Consider the following 25,661-nt stretch of genomic DNA (forward strand, 5'->3'; position numbering starts at 1 on the left):
ACCCATGTTAAATTGTCTATGGCCATTTCCGGTGAACTTCGGACTAAGCTATAGAATCATATAGGCTTACTACATGCCCTAAAGTCGCGAGTGATGTTAGGGAGTGGTAATGGTGCGGGACTGTTCTTAGACAGGCCAAGCGCGAAAAAGTTTCAGTTTCAATAATGAATTTTGACATTAATAGTTTTACATATAACTATCAAACTGTTATTCCTTCTCAGCCCCTGTGATCAGATTCACTGGTAAAGTTGATGGAGAGGGTGTTTTCTAAAATTTAGGACAAGTTATAAAATAAATGATGATGCGTCTTCGGGTTGGCTAATTGTTATTAGTCACTTTGTTGCATGCCGTTATTTCTCGACCTCCCATCAGGATTGTTGATATGATTACCAGTGAACTCAGACCTCGGTGAACTCAGCCTTACAAACTCGGCCCTCGGTGAACCCGGCCCTCGGTGAATTCCGCCCTCGGGTAATTTTGTATTCACCGGCAACCCTAATATCCCACCTCCGGCAACCCTAATATCCCCCCTCCCCCAACCCTAATATCCCACCTCCGGCAACCCTAATATCCCACCTCCGGCAACCCTAATATCCCCCTCCCCCAATATCCCACCTCCGGCAACCCTAATATCCCACCTCCGGCATCCCTAATATCCCACCTCCGGCAACCCTAATATCCCACCTCCGGCCCCCCAGCAACCCTAATATCCCACCTCCGGCAACCCTAATATTCCAGCTCCCAGCTTTAATTCAAAATTGTTCGGGGGCGGAATTCACCCAGGTCCATAGTATTCGAGAAACACCATGAATACCACAAAACAAACAAGTAGAGTATGTGAGCGTCGCGTTCAATCCGTGAATACAAAATTTCCCGAGGGCCGAGGTCCGAGTTCACCGAGGTCTGAGTTCACCGGCAACCGTTGGTATAGTTAGGAGCATACGATTGCGAGTTTGTATTTCAATATGGGGCGCATTATTTTGCTTCGCTGTTCGAATCGGTACTGTTGGCGGTGATTGGAAAGGGCGCTGCTATACAATATAATCCAAAAATTAAGCCATATTGAATCGCGTGCAGCGCAAAGAAAATTTCAAGATCAGTTAAAGTCTCTCTAGAAATCGGGAGTTACCGGTAATTCGTAAATTCAAATTGCAAATCGACGGCCGCCAACACATACTAATTGAATAACGTGTCAACGACCGCACAAGTTCCCTTCTGCGGCCGCAGGTTGGCCACCCCTGGCCTACAAATACACTAAACGATAAGAACGGGTTAGCCAGACCATAGTCCACAGTCCCACCCTAAAGGTAATGAAACTTGGTTATTACCTTATCATTATGCGAAAATGATTCCACGCCTGCGCGGGCTAAACGGATACCGGTATTGACGATTGTATTGGTATTGTATTGCAGACACTCGACCGTTCATTGAGTCTTTTACCATCTTGTAGAGATCATATTCAAAACTAACCACACACAGTGAATGAAAAAGGCGACAGTGGTACAATTAATTTGCGCGAATATCAAATGACAAGTCCGAGGAAACAGAATCATTGTGAAACTATAGACTACTAGTACTAACCTACGTTGAAACCGAAACCGGTACGCAGACAGCAAAAAAAGGTTGCCGGCATGTTGTTGTGATGCGAATTGACTGAACCGTGACGATTACTACAATTTGTGTGTCTATGGTTTGAGTATTCAAGTTCATTCATAAAATTTCATCACTTCAAAACATCACTAGACTGCAATACAATGAAAGATAGGAAGATGCCGAAACGACTAGGAGTAGTCTTAAGATCAGACACCCACCTGGGCCTAGGCGATGTAAAGAGGAGGCATGCACATTGCACAGCTACACTGTAGAGACTGTAGTTGCAGTTGCAATCTCTAGTTGGACTATCGAATGAGCGAGGCATTCGATAGCCACATTCGATTGTGCAACTAGCTGGGTTAGTAATTTACTAATTTCGTTATGGAAGTCGAGTATGGCATGTATTGTGTAGGTGCACTCTTCACACAGCCTAGCCTAGCCAATAACGAGTTTTTCGGAAAAGCCGATATCGGCCTACGTTGATTTTGATTGTGTTGACTACCGAGTTGAGCGACTACCTTTCGAATTCTATATCTTGGTGATGTCATCTAACACTGCATCAAGTTTCAAGAATACCACTAACTAATTGGGGTAGTAATTTCGTTGTCAAAGTTGAGTATCTATAAGTGTGATATTCCATTTAACCACGGCAAATTGTTGCGATCAATCAATCAATCAGGTTTATTAATATTTTCATCGTTTCAAAACATCACAAGACTGCGATACAATGAAAAGATAGGAAAGTGTCGAAACAACTTGGAGTAGCCTTTAATATCAGACACCCACCTTACCGTAGGCGAAGTAAAGAAGAGGCATGCACACTGAATGAAAAGTAATACAGAGAATATAAAAGGCAAGCGACAACATGAGGTGGCATATGGCGGAGGGCGAGGTCGATGTTAGGTCGTGGTCCGGTAATCCTGAAGGCTGGCTAGTATTGGCTAGCGATTGTTGCGTTGCGAATGACCAAAACCGCTAGATTCCGTCGAGCGTGACCTAACAATGGAAAAACAGGAGTTTCCGTTCCATAGTCACATTCGATAGTTGCACCATAGGTCCATAGGGTAGGGTTACCATACGTCCTCTTTTATGAGGATTTGTCCTCTTTTTTTACTTTTTTGAAAGTGTTCTCGGAGGACGACCTTTTGTCGTCTTTTTTGATATTTTGTCGCTTCGACATCTTCTTTTCTTTTCATTGTATCGCATTTTTTGTGGTGTATTGAACTGATAAAATTGCTAATAAACCAATGATGATGATTGTCCTCTTTTGAAAATTTAGGTCATATTTAGAGCAAAATGCGAGTGATATGCCGTAAATTAGCACAGAAGTGACGCTCCGGCTGGGCGAAAAGTGGACCTTTTTATTTTTTTTTAGTCAACCGAACACGAAGTGGGAAAAATTCACCGATTTTTGAGAATTCTTCTCCGGTTTTGCAAGTCTCAAATTTTTGAAAGAGTGTCCTCTTTTTAGATTTCCAAAATATGGTGGTTGTACTATAGAGACTGTAGGATAGGGTGACGACTGATTTAAATGCCCAAATGATATTCATCCGCGACAAATTTTTTTGGCGTGATTTTGCAGAAACTATCTGGTAATAATGGATATTTATGGTATTATTGCCGGTAATACTCAGGGTTGTAATGACTCGAGTCATGACTCGACTCGAGTCCGACTCGAGTCACGATTTTCGGATGACTCGACTCGAGTCATTTTCTCAAAATACGAAAATGACTCGACTCGAGTCAATCTGCGTATTGACTCGACTTGGACTCGAGTCATTGCGCATGACTCGAAGCAAGTCATTGACTCGAGATTCAGACGGCCAAGACCGGCATTTCATTGTGATAATTTCGAAGCCAACACACTATTGGGATTTCGTTTGTTGGTACTGGTGCTTGAAAAGGCGACCAGAAACTGCTAAAGTGGGGAAAATTGATATATTATAAATTCGAACCATTAAATATCACCAAACAGAGTTAAAAAAGTGGGTTTAGGTAGACTTTCACTGGACTGAGCAGTCAACACAATGACTCGGACTCGAGTCATAATACCATGACTCGGACTCGATCCGCTGTTCGCTGACTTGGACTCGGACTTGACTCGGTGGGAATTGAAAATGACTCGACTTGAATTCGAGTCAAAAATATAAAAGTGAGATTGACTTGTGACTCGGAGCCTTGTGACTTGGTTACAACCCTGGTAATACTATTATTATTTGATAAGCTTCTTGGAGAACTTCAGTATACAATTGAATAGTAGCCTATATTCATATTGAAATGAACCCGAATATTTTCGGCTGACACTCGTCAGGGGTAATCGTCAGTAACTTTCTTATTCTCTACTAGTTGCTGACGATTACCCACGACGAGTGTCAGCCGAAAATATTCGGGTTCATTACAATATGAATATACTATTCTTGTAACAGTTGTCACAGCAGGGAGTGCCAATAATCTTCTCGCGAATCCCTGCAACTAACCTCATTTCCCACGACCTTAATCTTATATCGATAAAGTAGTCTGCGAAGCATTTGCTTCGAGAGATGAGAGATTGCCAGTGTAGCGCCGTAGCGGGCGTGCTGGCGCTTAAGTCGTGTTCCGCAAGGCTCTGTTCTTGGACCTTTCCTTTTTACTTTATATGTCAATGATATCTTTGAAACCTCATCATTGAATACCACACTCTTCGTTGACGATACTCACCTCCTATCTCACGCACCTACTACCGCAAGCTTGAATGCCGAATGCTTCGAAGGACTGGAGTGGAATCAGTTGTGATGTATGTGAAGCCATATTTCCCACTGAAAGGGAACTCAAGAAGCATGGGAAAGTGCATAAGCTCCCGTCACCAACCGAGAAAATTGACATCGACCGAGTAATGGACATTTTCTATATGAATATATATATCAATTGGTATCGTTTGGTGCATATTTATTGGATTCTTGATCCGAGCCAGAGATACCACGCATACCTTTATGATTGTGCTACATCTTTCAGGCAAATTTAGCTTGGGCATAGCTAGAGGTGGTCAAAGTAGTCAAGAAAGCTACTCAAGTACAAGTAGAAGTACTTCTTCCATAAGCAACCTAAAACTACTACTACTACTACTAGAAGTAGAATTGACTGACTTCAAAAGTACTCAAGTAAGTAAGTAGTGAAAACGATCCTGATTGAATGGACTAAGGTGCAAATTGAGCTATGCCATAGGTGACGAGCTTGATTCATATTGATGCATACCAGCATAAGTATTCGTCCACATCATGGGATGAAAATGATAGTATTGGTATGGAAATGCGATGCTAATAATCCTCTGTTTTCTCGAACAGCACGTTTTAGAAAATAGCATGGTATGGTGCCATATCCCCCATATTATAAGGCCCGTAGTGTAGTCGAAGAGCAATACGGAGAAGTTGTATAGGACACGGTGTAAACACTTTGCGCGATTAGTAAACGTTAATAAAAAATATGGTGGACCGTAGAAATGCCATATTGTGTAGCTTTATTTCCAGAAGTTAACGGCATTACTAGTACTACACTTGCTTTTATACTACAACATCCAGACAAAAGAACTGATATTAATTATAACTCAAAGTATATGATACTGGGAATTGAAAGTGAAATATAAATACTACTTCTAAAAGCAGAACATGTATTTCATGTTTTTAGTCCAGAAAGTTTCAAAGGTGGTAAGCTAAAATAGCTCTAGAACTAAAAAAAAAGTTAGAGTCCACTTTTCCAGATTAGGACACGCCACGGACATGCTAGATTACGATATGACAAGAAAATGCTAGATTGCCAAACATTAGTTTCAAACGTTATGATGAGCCATATATATTGTGATGAATTATTTTATATGGGTGAAGGGCGAGAATGTGGTGTGAACGGAACCACGCCAACCCTCTACCTAAATCAGGGGTCTCCAACACGCGGCCCGCGGGCCGCATGCGGCCCGCGAGGTCCTATTTTGCGGCCCGCGACCTGATTTGAAAAAAATTCAGAAAAACGCTTAGTAAATCATGTTAAAACGCTAGAATTGATTTCAGTTGAAACATAATGTTGTTGTTTTTCAAAGTGAGCCATTCTATGTGCCCACTATCACTATTACTCACTAGTTGATACGGCTTCGGCATGGTAATATCATTCCATGGATGAAGAATTTGCTGGTACGAATGGGCATATTGTCTTGACGTGCAATGGCCCACCACTGCCAAGACCGAGACGCCTGCAAAACGACTTCGGGCGCTCCAAAAGACAATGCTTTACGAGAAGATAGTTGTCTAGCAAGTAGGCCTACCGTGTATAGCTAACCCCAATATTGATTCTTCAATCCATGGGTGGCCAATCTGCAGCAGTAGAAGGAAAATTATGCGGCTGTCGACACTTGTAATAGCAACCCTAAGTTTTCGCAGATACCCCCTGCATCAGCTGTATCTGGGAATCTGATCACATTGGCCGAGAAAGGATAAATATTTTATAGTAATATGTGAAACTATACTAATATTTATTGACGAAATTCACTCATGAACATGGAAAATTTTTCGCGCTTCGCGCGACCACAGATTGGTTCTCTGTGGCTATTTACAACGTAACTACTAACGATTTGGTGCGCATAGTAAGCCGATATGTGCATATAGATTAGTTCGGAGTGTACCGGCAATGGACATGGACATGATAACGTGGGTATTTGGCCCCAGCTAGTTTATCACGACTAACCACCGGTATGCGGCCGCAGGCTACATGAGTACGCGAAATGCGGCCGTGAATTACAAAAATGTTGGCCACCCCTGTTTTAGCGGCTCAAGAGTGTTGTCATTGTCCGGTATCGTGTACAGCTCATAGTCCAAAATATAATGACATTGATGATCATGATACCTTTTATTGTATTTGTGTTTGTTCAATAAAATATTAGTTCTTTTGTGGTGACTATAACCGTCGCCTATGTTAGAAAGCACAGCGTTGTAATAACGTAGAGTTATCAGACGTGGTTGTTGAACTGCGTTGCCTACTTTTATATCGATATTGATGTCATGCGGCCCGCGGCCTCCAGGAATTTGGAAAAGTGGCCCGCGACCTATTTTGAGTTGGCGACCCCTGACCTAAATTATATTCACCGATACTTTCGTGAAATCATACTGGTCACTCCGTATCCCCTGCGCGCGAAGCGCGACGAAAATTCTGGGCTTTACTAAACTTTTATGAAAATTAAATGCTGATACTCCGTGAAAACAGCCCCGAAATTTCTCAGGCTATCTGCCTGATTGAAAGATTGAACTACTTCTTGACAAACTTGACAAACTGAAAATAGCGAAAAGAAGTAGAAGTAGCCAAAATCAGATCTACTTGAGTAAGTACCAGAAGTAGAGGAAGACTACTTGAGTACTTCGAAAAAGTAGAAGTACTTCGTTACTGACCACCTCTGATTTCTGGCAATCCAAAAGTTATCTCCCAGAGCGCAGAATTTACTGAATCTGGTCTTGATCGAAAGCTATACTGTCACACTGATTCCAAGAATATAAATTAAAATCTGTTCAGGCTCCAGACTTTGACGAAAAATCGGTGGTTACGATAAGCGCCCACGAATCTGACGGACCGGGTTCGATTTTCGTCGGAGGTTTATCTGGGCTCCTCTTCCCCCGCCTTTGTCATTCTTACGGCGACAAAAAAGCCCAGTAAAAGACCCGACGAAAGAAAGCACGCACTCACAAGGAATGGAAAGAACTAGTAGAAAGGGCCGCGGCTTCAAAAAAGATCAACTTCGAAAAGAACTGTGACATCGGGCATTCTAGGCCGATGTGGATGTTAGAGTAAAGGATCGCCACGGTTGCGTGTCGTTCGACATCCTCCTATCTGTTCATGACATCGCATTGTGTCTTATCGCATTGTACATTGTGTGTGACTTGTTCAGATGAAAAATATAACCCAACGATGTTTTGTGTTATGTTATGTGCATTGTTCAGAACAATCGGATAACCGTAAAACAATGACCCGTTGCGGCTCTCCGATTGTTCGGACTATGCCGATATTTCCGACTTGGAGGGCGGATTCTAGGTGGATCAGTGTCTGATCATATTTGAATTTATAATTTTGAAATCGGAGCGACAGTAGCTTTCGCTCAAGACCAGATTCACTGAATTCTGCGCACTGGAAGATAACTTCTGGATTGCCAGAAATTAGTGTTGGGATGACTCGAGTCATGACTTGACTCGAGTCATACTCGAGTCACTTTTTCGTATGACTTGACTTGACTCGAGTCACTTTGCTAAAATGACTTGACTTGACTTGACTCGGCGTATCAGAAATCTGGATTGACTCGTGACTCGGAACAAAATTCACGAGTCAATTTCAAGTCATCAAGTAATCGGTGTCGATAAAAATCACTGTTTCTTGCATATGTTCGGATTGTTCACGAAACGCTGCTGTAACCCGTCAGAGCGACCAATCATTCAATGATCGTGCGTTTTACTGAGCCTCCATTGTTCTCTCACAAATGTATTGATCGCAAACGAAGTGATCGAAGCTTACAGCCTACGTTGTCGTAAACTATAGTATAGTAAAGTAATTTAATAGCAAAATGTCTATTTCTGTTCTGTGTTCTTAACTAAACCAAACCTCTTGTTTTATTGAAATTGAATTCGAAAATAGTTTATATATAGTCCTCAACCATTGGCGCAGACTCGAATTGTATCATATCAATTTGCAAAAGGGTAATGTATTGCATCTTACCAATTCGTTTCTCTATTCTCTATTTTGGCTGGTAACTATCAACTGAGGCTGTGCAATTACTTACGTAGTTTATTATTAGTTCTACTTATATGTGAGCGATACAGCGCCTTAATTCCGTGTATATTTAATTGTATATTCGTTCATCGGTTCAAAATCAATGACCCCTCAATCTGTATTTCAGGCAGCTCGCAAAATACAATGACGTAATCACGCCTGATACCTCGAAAAGGCAATTTGACTTGAATTGTGACTTGACTCGTGACTTGACTTGACTTGACTCGACTTGACTCGAGTCACCTCCAAAAATCGACTGACTTGACTTGACTCGAGTCACCTTCGAAAATCGATTGACTTGACTTGACTCGAGTCAAAATGTGCAATGACTCGAAATGACTCGTGACTCGAACGTAGTGACTTGATCCCAACACTGCCAGAAATCCTACAGTCGCACGCAAAGACAATCTTGATTACAGCCTCAGCGAAGCGGAACGAAGGTGCAAAATCAGTTGTTCCTTGTGAGTTGTGACTGATTTCATGTCATTGCTAGCAAAATCAGGACCCTATTTCTTTACTAGTTGTTTGAGAATCCTTATCCGTTGAACTGCATTTTTCCAAAATGCACTGATGCCAATGTTTATCTCCAATGTCACAAATGGCAGGAACATGTTAGACAGTAACCGAACCGAGAGTATGGAACTAGTATATTCTGAGTTGTTGACAGGTTTACCCACGTTCAGCTTTGCTGACGTAGACAGGATTGCCAGTGAATTTTTTTGCCTCTAGCTGCCGTCAATGCGTGATATTGGTAAAGCAATAACTTGTAAAGCTAAGTATAAGCAGTTAAATTGTTCCCAAATAATAACGAATTATACGAAGCTTTAAATACGAGTACAAAATGCTGCCGTATATTCTTATTTTTCAGGTGCAGATGTGCCATATTGACCAACCACAACGCCGTGGACCATGGAACGATGGACATTATTTCAAGATCTGATGACGAACTGCCTAGAATTGTCAGTGACACCCAACCTATTTGCTGGACATGAAAGGGTCATGGCGACCCGGAAATATTTCATTTTAACCGGGTTTATACTTTGGTCTCCATGGTGTTCTCATGCACCAAACCCCTCACTTCCAGTTGTGCCCCGGATAGCTCTGCAAAACTAGCTAGTTTCTAGCAAATGCTCAATACATTGTCAATAACTCGTCCATTGTCTACGGGCCCAATTTGTCAACATAAATGACGCACAGAACTGTCGAAAGTTGATTATTTATTGAACAGGTGGGAAAAGAAAGGATTGCATGCATGATAGAATAGCAGTCAACCATGCCTCAAGACTTGTGTGTATCCTCCAGAGATGAGCATGGATTAGGATTAGGTCTTGAAAAAACAGGATTTGTGAAATTTTGTCGGATTTGGATTGGATTGGGATTAGAGATTTTTTTCAGAACGGATTAGGATTTGGATTGGATTTACCTATTTCTGGGAGATTGAAATGTCGTTTGGCGAATGGCGACAAACTTTATTCAGATCAGTTATTAATGTACTTATGGTTACTAGGTTATCTTGAATCAAGTGAATCGTTGGTTGTGAAAGAAAATTTTCGAATCCCTTCATTGCATAAATTAGTATTTTTTCTGAATTTCCACCTGGAATCGGATTAGGATTGGACATGGACTTGAATATGAAAAAGTTATGGATTAGGATTTGGATTTGGATTTGAAGGTTCGGATTTGGATTGGATTAGGACATAGAAATTTCAAATCCGCTCATCTCTGGTATCCTCCCGTCAGTGTGCTAGAGGATTTGTTAATATACGCATCGTCATTGAACCGTTATTGAACTTTAACTCAAATCCTGTCTTCGTTCCTTTGCTTTACATAACTCTTCGGAAAGGGGTAAATCTTCTTTACAATAGCTGTGATCCAACAATGTTTCATCTTGTCTGATCAGTGCTGCTTGAACCCGGCATTTCTTCTGGAGTGTCATGTCCACCGCAAATACAGTTATGCAAAAATTAATGACACGTAACCAATGGGGGAACATGCCATGTGACAGAAATTAAAGTATGCACTTGCATTGCACAACTACGCCATGGAATTAAGCAAATATGGCAGTTTATGAAGAAGGTCTACATTTACAGTTATCTATACAAATGTCATGAGTTATCTGGACAGAACATATGAGAGACTGAAACAGTTGTGATGATTTACTTACTTTTAAATTTGGCCCAACTTCACGCCGAATGTTTTGTACCCATTTTTTCCTTGTTTCTTCTTTAACAGGAAACCTGTGAAAAGATAAATTCATCGTCATTCTTGAGTCATTGTTGCATTTTGGAACGCAACAGTGCAAATGGGTTCTTCCTTTCACAGTCCGCGGTCCCTTATCTGCATTCATATCCGATTTCCTATAAGCTATATAAAATAGGCTATAGATTTTTTGTTAACGGTACTTTGAAAATCAACCTGTACAGTGTACACATAACACATAATGATTATTAGTCAAATAAATTCACTACTTTATATGCGTTATGATCAACTATTTCACCGATAGGGTTATGCTATGATCAACTATTTCACATATAGGGTTATGCTATGGCCTCAAAGTCTATCTGGTATTACTTGTTGGTACTGCTACGGCTGTCGAGTCATCAGAAAATCATGACTAGTGTCATTGCCGCCCTGGCTGTGATACAGCTGATACTTGAGTGATGCAGCTATAATACCCAGTGTTGGGATGACTCGAGTCATGACTTGACTCGAGTCAGACTCGAGTCACCGTTTTCGTGTGACTTGACTTGACTCGAGTCACTTTGCTAAAATGACTTGACTTGACTTGACTCGGCGCATCAGAAATGTGGATTGACTCGTGACTCGGAGCAAAATTCACGAGTCAATTTCAAGTCATCAAGTAATCGGTGTCGATAAAAATCACTGTATCTTCTGTAAGTTCAGATTGTTCGCGAAACGCTGGTGTAACCCGTGAGAGCGACCAATCATTCAATGACCGTGTGTTTCACTGAGCCTCGATTGTTCTCACATAAATAAAATGACCACAAACGCAGTGATCGAAGCGTACAGGTTACGTTGTCGTAAACTAGTAGTAGTGAAGTATTTTAACAGCATAATATTCATTTCTGTTTTCTGTTCTTACCTTATCCAGACCTTTTGCTTTATTGCAATTGAATTCAAATTTAGTTTGTATAATCCTCAACCATTGGCGCAGGCTCGAATTGTATCATATCAATATGTAAATGAGTAATGTATTGCATCTTATCAATTCGTTTCTCAATTTTGGCCGGTAACTATAAACCGAAGCTATGCAACTATATACTTACGTATAGTCTAACAGTTCTATGTATATGTGAGCGGTACTGCGCCTTCTTGCGTGTATAACTCTATATTCGTTTATCGGTTCAGAATCAATGACCACATCAATCTGTATTTCAGACAGCTAGCAAAATGCGATGACGTAATCATGCCTCATACTTCGAAAAGGCAATTTGACTTGAATTGTGACTTGACTCGTGACTTGACTTGACTTGACTCGACTTGACTCGAGTCACCTCCAAAAATCGAGTGACTTGACTTGACACGAGTCACTTTCGAAAATCGATTGACTTGACTTGACTCGAGTCAAAATGTGCAATGACTCGAAATGACTCGTGACTCGAAGGTAGTGACTTGATCCCAACACTGAAATACCTGAGTGGTACAGTTGCATATCCACAGGGCCTTACTGGTTCTTCGGCTTTTGTGAGTGAAAAGTTGTCACACACCGGCACAAGAAAGCTTTGTAAAACGACTGTAAACCAGCTCGGTTTTTCGCTGAAAAACATTGTATAGCATTGATGAGAGAGAGAGAGAGAGTCTTTATTTTCATCGAACCAAAATACATAACAAACGGCAGTGATGGTGGTACAGAAAATATGCGCGCACAGTATTCGGTATTAGATAGGAATGATCGACAAGACCGTGAAGGTCATCTAGTCTGATCACACCAGCATCAAACAGGTGCACTTGACTCTGAACAGTCTGGCTGTAAAGAAATGTTTAGTTAAAGGAAAATAGAAAAAAAATCAAACAATGGTGGCAAATGATCAATGAAGCAATGTCTGGGCGAGGTAGGGCAACATTGTTAGTGTAACGACAAGAGGTGATCAAGTAGGGCTTTTTTGAATCTATTATAAGGCAATTCACGGATATGTGGTGGTAATGCATTCCAGATGATAGGTCCCGAGTAGTCGATAGATCTCTTAGTTAGGTTGCTATTGGGTGGGGGTAAGTATAGATGTTTCCTTTAGACGAGGATCTCGTGTAATGGGAATGGACATGTTTAGCAGGTATGAAAAAGTCATCAAACACAGGAGGCAGACTATTGGAAAAATACTTGTGAACAACTTTTGATACTTCGAAGCGATATAGTTCATCAACTCGCAAAATTCGATGCTTACGGTAGTAAGGCGATAAATTGGTACGTAAAGGTACAGATGAGATCAGCCGTATCGCACGGTTTTGCAGGGTTCGAATTCTGCACAAAAATGTTGTGCATGAATCAGAGATGAGCATTGAGCATGGATTAGGTTTAGGTTTTGAAAAAACAGGATTTGTGAAATTTTGTCGGATTTGGATTGGATTTGGATTAGACATTTTTTTCAGAACGGATTAGGATTTGGATTGGATTTACCTATTTTCTGGGAGATTGAAATGTCGTGTGGCGAATGGCGACAAACTTTATTCAGATCAGGTTTTAATGTACTTATGGTTACTAAGTTATCTTGAATCATTGGTCATCATTGCATTAATTGGTATTTTTTTCTGTATTTCCAGTTGGAATCGGATTAGAATAGAACATGGACTTGAATATGAAAAAGTTATGGATTAGGATTTGGATTTGGGTTTGAAGGTTCGGATTTGGATTGGATTAGGACATAGAAATTTCAAATCCGCTCATCTCTGGCATGCATTTCCCCATACTACGATTCCATATTCCAGATGAGAGTGGAAAAGAGAGAATTAGATAGTTCGTAGCACTGATCTGGAAACCAAAGATTGGAGACGGGTCATTATTCCCACACACCGAGCTAGTTTTGATATTGTGCATTCAATATGCTGCTTCCAAGACAATTTGGAATCAATGGTGACGCCGAGATATTTTGCTGAGTCACATATTGAGATTTGTTCACAGTGAAATTATGACTGGCATTATTTAAAACGAGCATCTCGGTCTTATCTGCATTCAAACTTAGTTTGTTTGCTTGGAGCCATCTCGACACTTTTGGGAGTTCCCTATTCACAGATGCATGCAAACCATCGACAGTGCTGGATATTATGAAGAGGTGAGTATCGTCAGCAAATAACGTATGTTAGCGTATATAAATAGCGTATATTATGAGTATGTTATCAATACTTATTTTGCACCAAAACGCGGAACCACCATAAAGCGAAAACGCACGGCGTTAAAGAACGTAACCAACTCCAAAACAGTCACCTGCGCCTATGAAGCTCGATTCAGCTCTGGCCAACCATAGGCCAAGATGGCGGCGCCCAAGAGCAAAAATGAAAATCGTCCGTTATCTATCAGAGATTAGCGGATTTGAAATTTCTATGTCCTAATCCAATCCAAATCCGAACCTTCCAATCCAAATCCAAATCCTAATCCATAACTTTTTCATATTCAAGTCCATGTCCAATCCTAATCCGATTCCAACTGGAAATTCAGAAAAAATACTAATTTATGCAATGCAGGGATTCGAAAATTTTCTTTCATAACCAACGATTCACTTGATTCAAGATAACTTAGTAACAATGAGTACATTAATAACTGATCTGAATAACTGATCTGAATAAAGTTTGTCGCCATTCGCCACACGACATTTCAATCTCCCAGTAAATAGGTAAATCCAATCCAAATCCTAATCCGTTCTGAAAAAAATCTCTAATCCAAATCCAATCCAAATCCGACAAAATTTCACAAATCCTGTTTTTTCAAAACCTAATCCTAATCCATGCTCATCTCTGTTATCTATACTTTAATCCGGAAGCACCATAACAAAAGTGCTGCACATGAATATGTGAATGAATATGTGCAGGGCTTCACGTTAACGAGATATCTTTTATGCAGAAGGGAAGCTGCTTGATTTCTGACTTGAATGCACTGAGCTGGGACAGTTATTATTGTGGTGGTGTACCGAACCCTAAAATACAAATAACTGAGTGAGACTGTGAGAATAAAACAAATCTTATCTCCTAGTTCAAGCATTTTATTTCATTAGATTCCTTTATTGTTGAATGATGACGATGAACTTTCTCGGCAATCCGCTCGAATCGTTCAGCGAAAGTACGGCCGCTGCCGTTACGGATGCTACAGGTCAGTATTGGACAACTATAGATAGTAAATAGTTACGGTGAAGATCAAACGAAATGCCCGGTAATCTAATCCTAATGTAATTTTTGAAATATTTCTATTATCTCAATTGTAATTTTAATCCAATTTCTGGGTTCCCGTTCCCTTAAAACGCTTCAATAGAGAGAGGTGTATCGGTTCGGTGTACAGACATTTGTCATTCTTGTGCTTATTAGAATGCCTCTGATTTGATATGAAATGAACTTCATTTTTGTTGTTTCTTTCTGGTTCAGAATTGAATTTCCAAGTTCTTGCAAATTCAGCAATTCTAATCTAATTTGAAGAAACTGCTAGCTATAGAATTAAAATTTAATTTGTGTGTGTGTAGAATGTTTCAATGCTTTCATTTCAGATCTAATTTAATTTCTGGTTTTCATGAAAATGCTACAAGAGAATGGTATAGTGTGAAACCAGCCAAGCTCTGTTTACAGACATTTGCCGTTCTTGTGCTTGTGACAATCAACTTCGATTTGATATGAACTGAACTTTGATTTTGTATTATTTCTGTCTAATTCATAATTGAACTCAAATTCCAAGTTCTTGTGAATGTAGTAATTCTAATTCCTAACACCACTACAACAGGTCGGGTGCCTACTAACGGCCAACAGTTTCACAACGACATACACCCGAAAGAAGCTTTCGCTTTGATGAACCAGCTCCGCAAAAACAGAGTCATGTGCGACGTCATGCTAGTCGCGGAAGGCACCGAAATACCCGTCCACAAACTAGTCATGGCGTCGGTGTCACCCTATTTCACGGCCATGTTCGGAGGCAAGATGTCGGAATGCAGGGCCGATCGCGTCAAACTGAACGGAATTCACGGCGACGCTTTGAGAGAAATTGTGGAATACGTCTACACTTCGCAAATTGAAATCACAGAAGAAAACGTACAAAACTTGCTCCCGGCGGCTAGCTTGTTGGAGCTTTGTTACGTTCGAGAATCGTGCTGTCTTTTTCTGCAATCTCAACTGCATCCTTCCAACTGTCTGGGAATTCGGCAATTTGCGGACATTCACTCCTGCCAGGACCTGCTCGATCAGGCTAAAACATTCTCGGAGCAGCATTTCACTGACGTTGTCAACGGTGAGAGCAAATTTGGATAAACAATTGAATAATGAACTCGTATTGAAATGAGCCCGAATATTTTCGGCCGACACTCGTCAGAGGTAATCGTCAGCGACTAGTAGAGGATTGGAAACAACATTGTATAGCAACAATCGTAGGCTACTACAAAATATGACTTCACCGGCATGCAATTTCGAATAATCCGGGCGGTTGGCCTATATACTATTCAATTATAAAGTGAAGTTCTGTACCTCCAAGAAGCTCTTCAAATTTGGATCAGTAGATGATTCTAGTTGTCTAATTAGACTTATTAGATCAAAATGCCGGTAATCTAATTCTAATCTAAGTTGTGAAATGTTTCTATGCCCTCTTTTCAATTCCAATCTCATTTCTAGTTTTCATAGAAAATGCTCTAGCAGAACTGCATAATGCGCAACGAGCCAAGCTTGATGTACAGACATTTGCCTTTCTCGTGCTTATGAGATTGAACTCAGAAATTGATATGGACTGAAATTGATTTTTTTATGCTTCTTTTCTGAATTCAGTAATTCCAATCTAATCTAATTGGCAAAAGTTTAAAATTTTCTAGTTTTTCAACTCTGGGTTTGCTCTCGATGTTACAGCAAGCTGGAATGTAGTTTCCAGAGGTGGTCTCTGGTCTGTAACGAAGTACTTGTACTTTTTCGCAGTACTCAAGAAGTTTTCCTCTACTTCGGGTACTTACTCAAGTAGATCTGATTTTCGCTACTTCTACTTCATAATATTTTGTGATCTACTTACTTACTTTCCGCTATTTGCAGTTTGTCAAGTAGAAGTAGTTCAATCTTCCAATCAGGTAGATTGCCTGAGGAATTTCTGGTCTGTTTTCACGGAGTATCAACATTTAATTTTCATAAAAGTTGAGTAAAGCCCAGAATTTTCGTCGCGCTTCGCACGCAGTGGATACGGTGTAACCAGTATGATTTCACGAAAGTATCGGTGAATATAATTTAGGTAGCGGGTTGGCGTCATGGCGTGGTTCCGTTCACACCGCATTGTCGCCCTTCGCCCATATGAAGTATTTCATCACAGTATATATGGCCCATAATAACGTCTGAAACTGATGTTTCGCAATCTAGCATTTAGTTATCATATCGTAATCTAGCATATCCATAGCGTGTCCTAATCTGGAAAAGTGACTCTGACTTTGTTTTAGTTTTAGAGCTGTTTTAGCATACCGCCTTTGAAACCTTTTGGACTAAAGACACGAAATACATGTTGCGCTTTTAGAAGTAGCATATTCACTTTCACTTCCCAGTATCATAGCCTATACTTTAAGTTCTTATTAATATCAGTTCTTTTGTCTAGATAGCATACATGTTGAAAAAAGCAAGTGCAATAATGCCTTTAATTTCCGGAATTAAAGCTACACAATATGGCATTTTTACGGTTCACCATATTTTTTATTAACATTTACTAATCGCGCAATCGCCGCAAAGTGTGTATCCTATACAATGTCTCCGTATTGCTCTTCGACTAAACTACGGGCCTTATAATATAGGGGAGGGAGCCATACCATGATTGTTTCTAAAACGTGCTGTTCGAGAAAATAGAGGATTAGTATAGCATTTCCATATCAATACTAGCATTCTCATTCCATGATGCGGACGAATGCGTATGTTGTCGAAAATTGGATACCTCCTGGAATGCATCAATATGAATCAAGCTCGGCAACTTTCGCACGGCTCAATTTGCACCTTTCGACAACCAATGTGAACGAATTAGGATTGTTTTCACTATTTACTTACTTGAGTAGATTTAAAGTCAGTACATTCTAATTCTACTTCAAGTAGTTTTAGGTTGCTTGTGGCAGAAGTACTTCTACTCGTACTTGAGTAGATTTTTTGCCACTACTTCTACTTCTACTTAGTAGTTTTCTTGACTACTTCGACCACCTCTGGTAGTTTCACAGAATTACATTCGTGAATCAATTTGGTATGGTAAAAGTTACTTGATTCTAGGCCAGTGGTTCTCAACCTTTTTTGCTTCGCGGACCCCTTTTTGACCGCCACGGACGTCGCGGACCCCCTAAAGTTTTAGTTCAAATTTAGCTCAATTATGGTGCCACCGTCATCTGTCTTGCGCAAATATGAACTGTAGGCTTGTGATAAACAGCAACGAAATGACTTTTATTGAAAATAACATCATACTATTCATGTAGAAATTGGGTAGACCTTTATTATTCCATGGCTAATTTTATATCTGTAGGTCACTTCTTGAAGTACGGGGTGGTGTCTTGAAAATCCGCGTCTTCGTTTTGATATGAACGAGTGCCAAAATCCAGGCCCGCAAATATAGATGGAGGCTATTAAATAAGATATGCACGGCTTGCACGCGTAACGCTTCCGACAACATTTGTGATGTGATCGCAAGATTTATGGCACCATAATGAAGAAACATATTGTTAATGAACATATCACATCCAGCCTAGTCATTTTTATCTAGCATTTAGTTATAATGGAATATTGGTTATTATTTTTTCCACAAACCCCAACAAAACGCCTCTAAACAGCAATATATTTGTATCAATAGGTTAGTGGCGCTTTGGCAATTAAAATTAATTTGAATTATAAGATATTACATATGTCAGACGATTATTCTGATGAGGTAGTAACAGTTGTGTAGGGAAACTGCCTCATGTTTTGCCTAATTTAAAAAAAAATTAGATTATCAATCATTTTACAAATTTAGAGGTCTCGCGGACCCCCTGAAATTGCGGACCCCCGGTTGAGAACCCCTGTTCTAGGCAGTACATGAGTATGTAGCCCCGCTACCTCTCGCAGACCTACACAGGCGTCTTTCTTTATCTGTGGTTTTCTTCCTGTGTTGGCCAATAACATAGTATCTATGTACTTTTTGGAGCACTAGTACTTCCACTCCACTTCCACTAAAAGTACTCCCCACAGGTACATTCACTTCTACTTGATCGATTAATATATTGGCATTGAAATGAACCCGAATATTTTTGGCTGGCACTGGCAGGGAAATCATCAGCTACTAGTAGATAATATATAATAGTTGTGCACCTCCAAGAGTTTCTTCAAATAGTTCTCGTTGAGTTAATTAGTCAAAATTGCCTACTTTTTCAGGGGACGAGTTCCTGAGTCTGACCGGCGAGCAACTGACCGACCTCATCGATAGTGACAGACTCTCCGTGAGCTCGGAAGAAAAAGTTTTTGAAGCTGTCGTGAGCTGGGTGAAGTTCGATATTGCAGAGAGGTGAGGGTTTCTGTGAATTGTGTTAGGAGTAGGCTTGGTCAAAATCTAGTATAAAATCTTAAAAATTCATATTTTTTGCTGTAATGATGGTGGAGAATCAATTAAACTGTCTAATTATACAATTTTGAGGCCAAGGAATTGAAAAAAAATCAACATTTTCGCTCTAAACTGGAAGAAAAAAAAAGTTACGGATGAAACAAAATTGGGGGGAGAGGACTTGAAAATCCGTGTAGGATTCCGTTTACACAAAAAAAAATTATTGCAAAATGTACTTTGAAGCAGTATGATTGATAAAAAATTGGATTTTCAAATTAATCTTCATTTCTCAAGGAAATCACGAAAAAATTTATCTTTCCATTCAGTAATTGGTCATAATAGTAGTTGTGGTGGGCAGCAGTGCAAAGATAGAGAAAAGACCGTTTCAGGGCCTTTAGTCTTTCAAGTATAAGTCTTATAGTACACCCGAAGTCATATGGACGAGTCATGCACAATGACTCAAGTACAAGTCGAGCAGTTACACAAAGTTACTCGTGTCGAGTCATTCTGCATGATTTAGAAAATGACTCGAGTCAAATCAATGAAAAAATGCGACTCGGTTCAAGTCATTAGAACTTTGCTTTCAAATCATCATTCAGAGAGAGCTTGATGGCGTCACTCCTGGAATACGTTCGTCTGCCTCTGTTACCGCGGGACTTTCTGGTGACTCGCGTCGGACAGGAGGAGCTCATCAACCAGAACAACGCCTGCAAAGACTTCTTGATCGAAGCCATGAAATATCATCTCCTGGAACCGGACCAGCGAGCCCACATGTCAAACCCGCGGACCAGACCCAGAGTGCCGCCCGGTAGGTTTGGTTTTGTACTTGAAATCTTGCACATGTTTATTTGTGGAAATTTTAGTACAAAAATGCATTGGAATAATATTTGATATTGAAATAACCCAAATATTTTCGCCTGACACTCGTCAGAGGTCATATATTATTAATTTTATGTCACCGGCATGAAAATTTGAATCATTGAAGCGAGCAGATGGCTCAAGCTCAATGTATTGTCTTTTGATGATACGCAAACTCCTCCGGGCACAAATTAGTTTGGCGGATTTAGATAAATGCTTTTATGCCGGTGACTGGGGACATGACTGTTTGATATCACCTATTATGTGGCATCATTAGGTAATTTTTTGTTAGTTTCCGAGATGCATCTTGAAATTGATAAAGTAGCCACCTGTGATTAACTAGTGAAAACCAAGTCTACTTTTAAAAACTACTTGGTGGAGTCCTTTTCAGACTTGTTTTCTGTAATTGAAGTGATTTTTATAGGTCTTGGAAATTGCCTCTTATAATTGAGTGGAAATTTACATCATTACTGCTACTTGAGTAGCCACGCTAACTACTTTGACCATGCCTTGTTCTGACGTTCAGGTCTTTCGAAAGTCCTGTATGTTGTCGGAGGTCAGGCGCCAAAAGCTATTCGGTCGGTGGAAAGTTTCGATTACAAAGAAGAGAATTGGAGTCAAGTCGCCGAGATGTCCACACGGAGGTCGGTATTTGTAGAAGAATATTCATGACGTAATTGTCACAAAATTTCTGAACTATTATACATTTTAATAAATACAATATGAATATACTATTGAATTGTATATTGAAGTTCTATACCTCCAAGAACCTCTTCAAATATTTTAATAAATGATTATATTAAATTCAGACTAAAATATATTATATAAACGTACCTGAAAGTTCTGTGTCCCAAAAAGTCTCTCCAAATTTTTGATTTGATATGTATTTTAGTAATATACTCATTATGTAAATATTAATAATACTTCATTAATATTACTAATATATTGATGTAATGAATATATTGTTAAAATATGTATTAGCGTTATGTACCCCAAAAGATGTATTAAAATTTATTATGCATCCTACATTTTAATAATGTGTTCATTACATAGTCTAAATATCATTGAAATGTATATTAATGTTCTGGTCTATCATGCATATCAATAATATAGGCCTATTCATTACCATACCAAAATATTTAATGTATATTGATCTATCTTCAAATTTCTGATCGATACATTTTAATAATGTATTTAATGCATCAAGATATTATTATTAAAATGTATATTACAGTCCTCTATCCAGAAAAGTATTTTCAAATTTCTGATTTATCATACGTTTTAATAATATATTGATTGCCTAAATATTGTTATCAAAATGTATGTTGAAGTCCGTACCCCTGGAAGTATCTTCAAATTATATTTATTATACGTTTTAATATTACTTTTATTGTAAGCATGAATGAACTATTAATATGTAAATTAAATATATGCACCCCAAAAGTCTGAATACTGATTTGTCATATATTTTACTAATATAATCATTTCGTAAGTTTTATTAAATACATACTGAAGTTCTGTATCCCCGGATTTAAATTTTATTATTTACTTTCCAGGTGCCGGGCTGGGGTGGTTGTGCATCAAGGCCGAATTTGGGCCGTGGGAGGCTTCAACGGGTCACTCCGGGTCCGTACCGTGGACATTTACGACCCCAACAAGAACAAATGGATGAGCGGACCGCCCATGGAGGCCAGACGTTCTACGCTTGGTGCAGCTGTACTCAATGGTTTGCTGTACGCTGTTGGAGGGTTTGACGGCTCAACGGGTGAGGACAGTGCAATAGAGATGGACAGCTGCAATATTTTTAGCTTCCTAAATTCGATTGGAATTCCTGAATTCGCAAACTCTTGGAAATTGAATAAAATTCAAAATTAGATTGAAGTAAAACAAAAAACAAGTTCTGCTCATATCAAATCAAAGTTCATCTCAGAAGTATGAGAATGTCCTGTAACATTTCCGATAAACCAGAAATTAGATTGGAATCAAAACAAGAGTGTAGCGACATTTCATAATTCGGGTTGGCTAGTTAGATTGAAATGCCGGTAATCTATTTTGTGAGATGTTTTCAATGCTTCATTTAAATCAGTGGTTCTCAACCTTTTTTGACACGCGCCCCCCTTGGAGATGATCAAAAAAATCGCGCCCCCCCCCTGACCCCCCTTGCATTTATCGTCATGTCAAAAAGAGCACATCATCTAATACAGAGGTGGGCAACGTTTTTGATAATCATGGCTGCATTTCGATTGCTTATGTAGCGTAAGGCCGCATTCCAGGGCATAGCCGCAATGAACGATCTGGACGCAAAATTCCTATGGTAAACAGTCCATATCCATTCCCAGTGAACTCCGGACTATTCTACTTTTCACAATGCCCTATTGTACGCACCGAAATCGCGAGTGGCAATGTTATGAATAGTTGCCGGGTGGTGCATACTGTCGCGCGGAGCGCGAAAATTTTTCAGGGCCGCGAACGAATTGTTATTTCTTGCCAATTCCCATTCCGGCTCAGATTAAGGAGGGCGCTACTGCATTAAAATCGAAAAATTAAGTCTTGTTGAATTGCGCGGAGGGCGAAGAAAATTTCAAGATAAATTAAAATCTCTCGAAAATGCGGCAGTGAATTCGTAATTGCAATTTGCATGTCTACGGCCGCCAACTCATACTAATTGAATTAGGTGTCGACGGCCGCTCAAATCCCCTTCTACGGCTGCAGGCTGCCCACCCCTGATCTAATAGTATACATAAGGTATATCTTACGCCAATTTTGAATCTGCATTCCAGTTGTTGAGTCTTTTACATTGCTGACAAATTTCTCCAAACATGTTTGAAAATAACAAAAAACATTGAACAAGACACCCATTAATTAATTTCAAGGTAGGTCACCCTGAGACTAATCCTGATGCTGGTAGTGAGTACAGAGAGCAAGGCGTCGTTCTGTCCTGCCAGGCTGAATTTGATCATTTTTGGAAGGTAATTAAATTGTGTAGATTTATAGTCTAATTGAGGGCGAAACCGGGCAACCTATGTTGCATCCAAGTCTGTCTTAGGCAGTGCAGTTCGCAAGCTACTAACAGGAGCTGCCTAGAGCGACAAGCTTTAGGCTACTGTCAAAGCTATGAAGCAATGAATGACTTACACGTGGGAATTGCTCTGTATATCTCCAAAGAATTTCAAAAATTTGCTCAAATGAAGTTGAAATCAGACTATACTCCGTTGAGCGCGGTTGCTAGAGTTTGTATTTTGCAAGCTTTCTCGAATATGGAATAACTTTCATCTTCATTAATCGTCTTCTCATAATGGATGTGAAACACATGTTCAGACACGTACAATTTATACTGACTTTGTCAATTTCTCGCGCCCCCCCTATACTGACTTCGTCAATTTCTCGCGCCCCCCCTGAGAGCCTCCTACGCCCCCCAAGGGGGGCGCACCCCCCAGGTTGAGAACCCCTGATTTAAATTATAATCTCATTTCTGGTTTTCCTGAAAATGCTGTAGGAAAACTGTATCGTGCAAAACGTGCCAAAGTTGCTGTACAGACATTTGCTATTCTCGTGCTCATGATAATCAACACTGGTTTGATATGAACTGAACTTGATTTTTGGGGTCTTACTTTTTAATTCAATATCCAACTTCTTGCAAATTCAGCAATTCTAATTCTAACCTTGGAGAAAAGCTCTATCATTCCAATTCTATTCTAATTTGGAAAGAAATGTAATGATCATTCTAATTCTAATACAATTTTGTAAAAAAACTAGCTATCATTCTAATTCTAGTCTATCTGGAAAAAGTGTGGATACCATTCTAATTCTAATCTAATTTGGAAATAACCCGTGTAGCCATCATTTTAATTGTCATCTAATTTAGCAGTAGCTATCATCCTAATCGAATCTAATTCAGAAAAACTAACCCTAACCATCATTTTAATTGTAATCTAATATGAAAAAATGTGTGGCGATCATTCCAATTGAACACTAATGTGTACCGATCAATCTATTTTTAACGTAATCTGGAAAGAACTGTGTAGTTATTCCAGTTCTAACCCAAATTTAGAAACGCCAAATATTTTCTAGTCGCCGAACTCGGCTAACAACATCACTTTTCAGGCCTGAATTCCATTGAAGTGTTTGACTCCAAACTCGGTGAATGGCGTCCCTGCACCCCCATGAACACGCGCAGGAGCAGCGTAGGGGTCGGGGTCATCGGATTTGTCATGTTCGCAGTAGGGGGCTACGACGGGGTGTCCCGAAACTGCCTCTCCTCCGTGGAATGCTTCTGTTCGCAAACAAAAGAATGGACTTTTGTGTCGGAAATGTGCACCAGGCGAAGCGGCGCCGGGGTCGGGGTCATAGACGGGTTGCTGTACGCGGTGGGGGGTCACGACGGACCCCTCGTCAAAAAAAGCGCAGAAGTCTACAACCCCGCGACCGATCATTGGGAGCAAATCGCGGATATGAACATGTGCAGGCGGAACGCGGGGGTCGCGTCTGTAAACGGACTATTGTATGTTGTAGGGGGTGACGATGGGTCTTCTAATTTGGTCACTGTGGAATGCTACAATCCTAAAACGAATACGTGGTCTTTGCTGCCCACCACAATGAGCACAGGACGTTCGTACGCGGGGGTGGCTGTGATTGATAAAATGATGCTGTGACTTTATCAGATTTCTCCCAAGTAGAGCCAGACCGATATCATACTTTTGAGGCAATATCGAGAAAACCGACAGGTGCTCAGTATTGATGTACTTTTGCTTCAAGTAGATTTTGCCCACTTGCAATCCTTCCTCAAGTGATTATGTTTTTGACTGCTTCTACTCAGGTGGTCAAAGTAGTCAACATTGGTACTCAAGTAGAAGTAACTATGTCAATTTGTACTCAAGTAGCAGTTTACAAGAATGTGTTCTAGGCCTTGAAAGATTTTGCCTACTTGCACTGCTTTCTCAAGTGGTGTACACTGCTCTTCCACTTCGCATGACAGTTTTCGGTTGCCTTGCAAAAACTAGGTCTGGAACACTTTCTTTTTGCTTCCTTTGGAACCGCTACTTCGACTTTTTCTCCAGCGGAACTTCACTCGAGAAATTCAGCAACGATGGCCACTGTGACCTCTGAAAACTAGCACTAGCACTATTCCACCGATATTCATGAGATAGGGCTTCTAGCTTAAGGTGCGTTTCCTAAACTTCAGTGTATTCATTTGAACAGTTTCACTGCGATTACTATCTACGCTTGGACGGACATGAAATAAACTAGAAAGGTGGCATAGACGGACACTTGTGAATTATAAAAAATAAATGAATATTCGCAGGCTAGCAGTCGCAGATTATACTTCTCTGTGTCCCTGTTACCATGGTTTAACGTCAGGAAAATGTGAGTTATTATTCTCCTGTTATCGCATATACAGACATTCTTTCAAAGTGCGATATCGACTCGATATGATCGGCGAACCGATATTCGCTGGGGCTCTACTTTGAAGATAATTTATTTGTTTGCGTAATATTTCTTTCTATTTCGTATCGATTTCTTTCGCTCTCCATCGGATGCAAATCCCGATTCCTGTCTGGAGAGGGAACCATATATTGACTTTAATGTCGTCAACGTGGCATGTGCAAAATAAAATCATTTTCAAGTAACTTATCAGTTCTTGCGTAGCCTGCTGTTTCCTTTGCTAGCTATCGTTGAGCGCTGGCCTGGGTGTCAAACTTTCTGAGTGGCCCTTTTGGAAGTAATA

At 40.1% G+C, this 25,661-nt stretch overlaps 1 protein-coding gene and 1 long non-coding RNA gene across 2 annotated transcripts; both read left to right on the top strand.

The window, feature by feature from the left end:
• The first annotated feature begins 13,299 nt into the window (after positions 1-13,299).
• LOC145449648 (uncharacterized) lies at positions 13,300-13,966 on the top strand. Its single transcript, XR_013918315.1, has 2 exons — positions 13,300-13,453; positions 13,502-13,966. It is a non-coding gene; the product is annotated as an uncharacterized LOC145449648 (long non-coding RNA).
• Positions 13,967-14,398: 432 nt separating this feature from the next.
• LOC145449618 (kelch-like protein 3) lies at positions 14,399-25,563 on the top strand. The gene is made up of 8 exons (XM_080328013.1): positions 14,399-14,529; positions 14,589-14,683; positions 15,302-15,802; positions 18,913-19,042; positions 19,678-19,886; positions 20,463-20,580; positions 21,493-21,701; positions 24,041-25,563. Exons 2-8 carry the CDS (start codon positions 14,605-14,607, stop codon positions 24,586-24,588), a joined length of 1,794 nt encoding a protein of 597 aa, XP_080184139.1. The 5' UTR covers positions 14,399-14,529; positions 14,589-14,604; the 3' UTR covers positions 24,589-25,563.
• The last annotated feature ends 98 nt before the right edge of the window (positions 25,564-25,661 follow it).

This window comes from Botryllus schlosseri, chromosome 11, assembly GCF_051294905.1.
Source record: "Botryllus schlosseri isolate E-star chromosome 11, Bs_hap1, whole genome shotgun sequence".
NCBI lineage: Eukaryota > Metazoa > Chordata > Ascidiacea > Stolidobranchia > Styelidae > Botryllus > Botryllus schlosseri.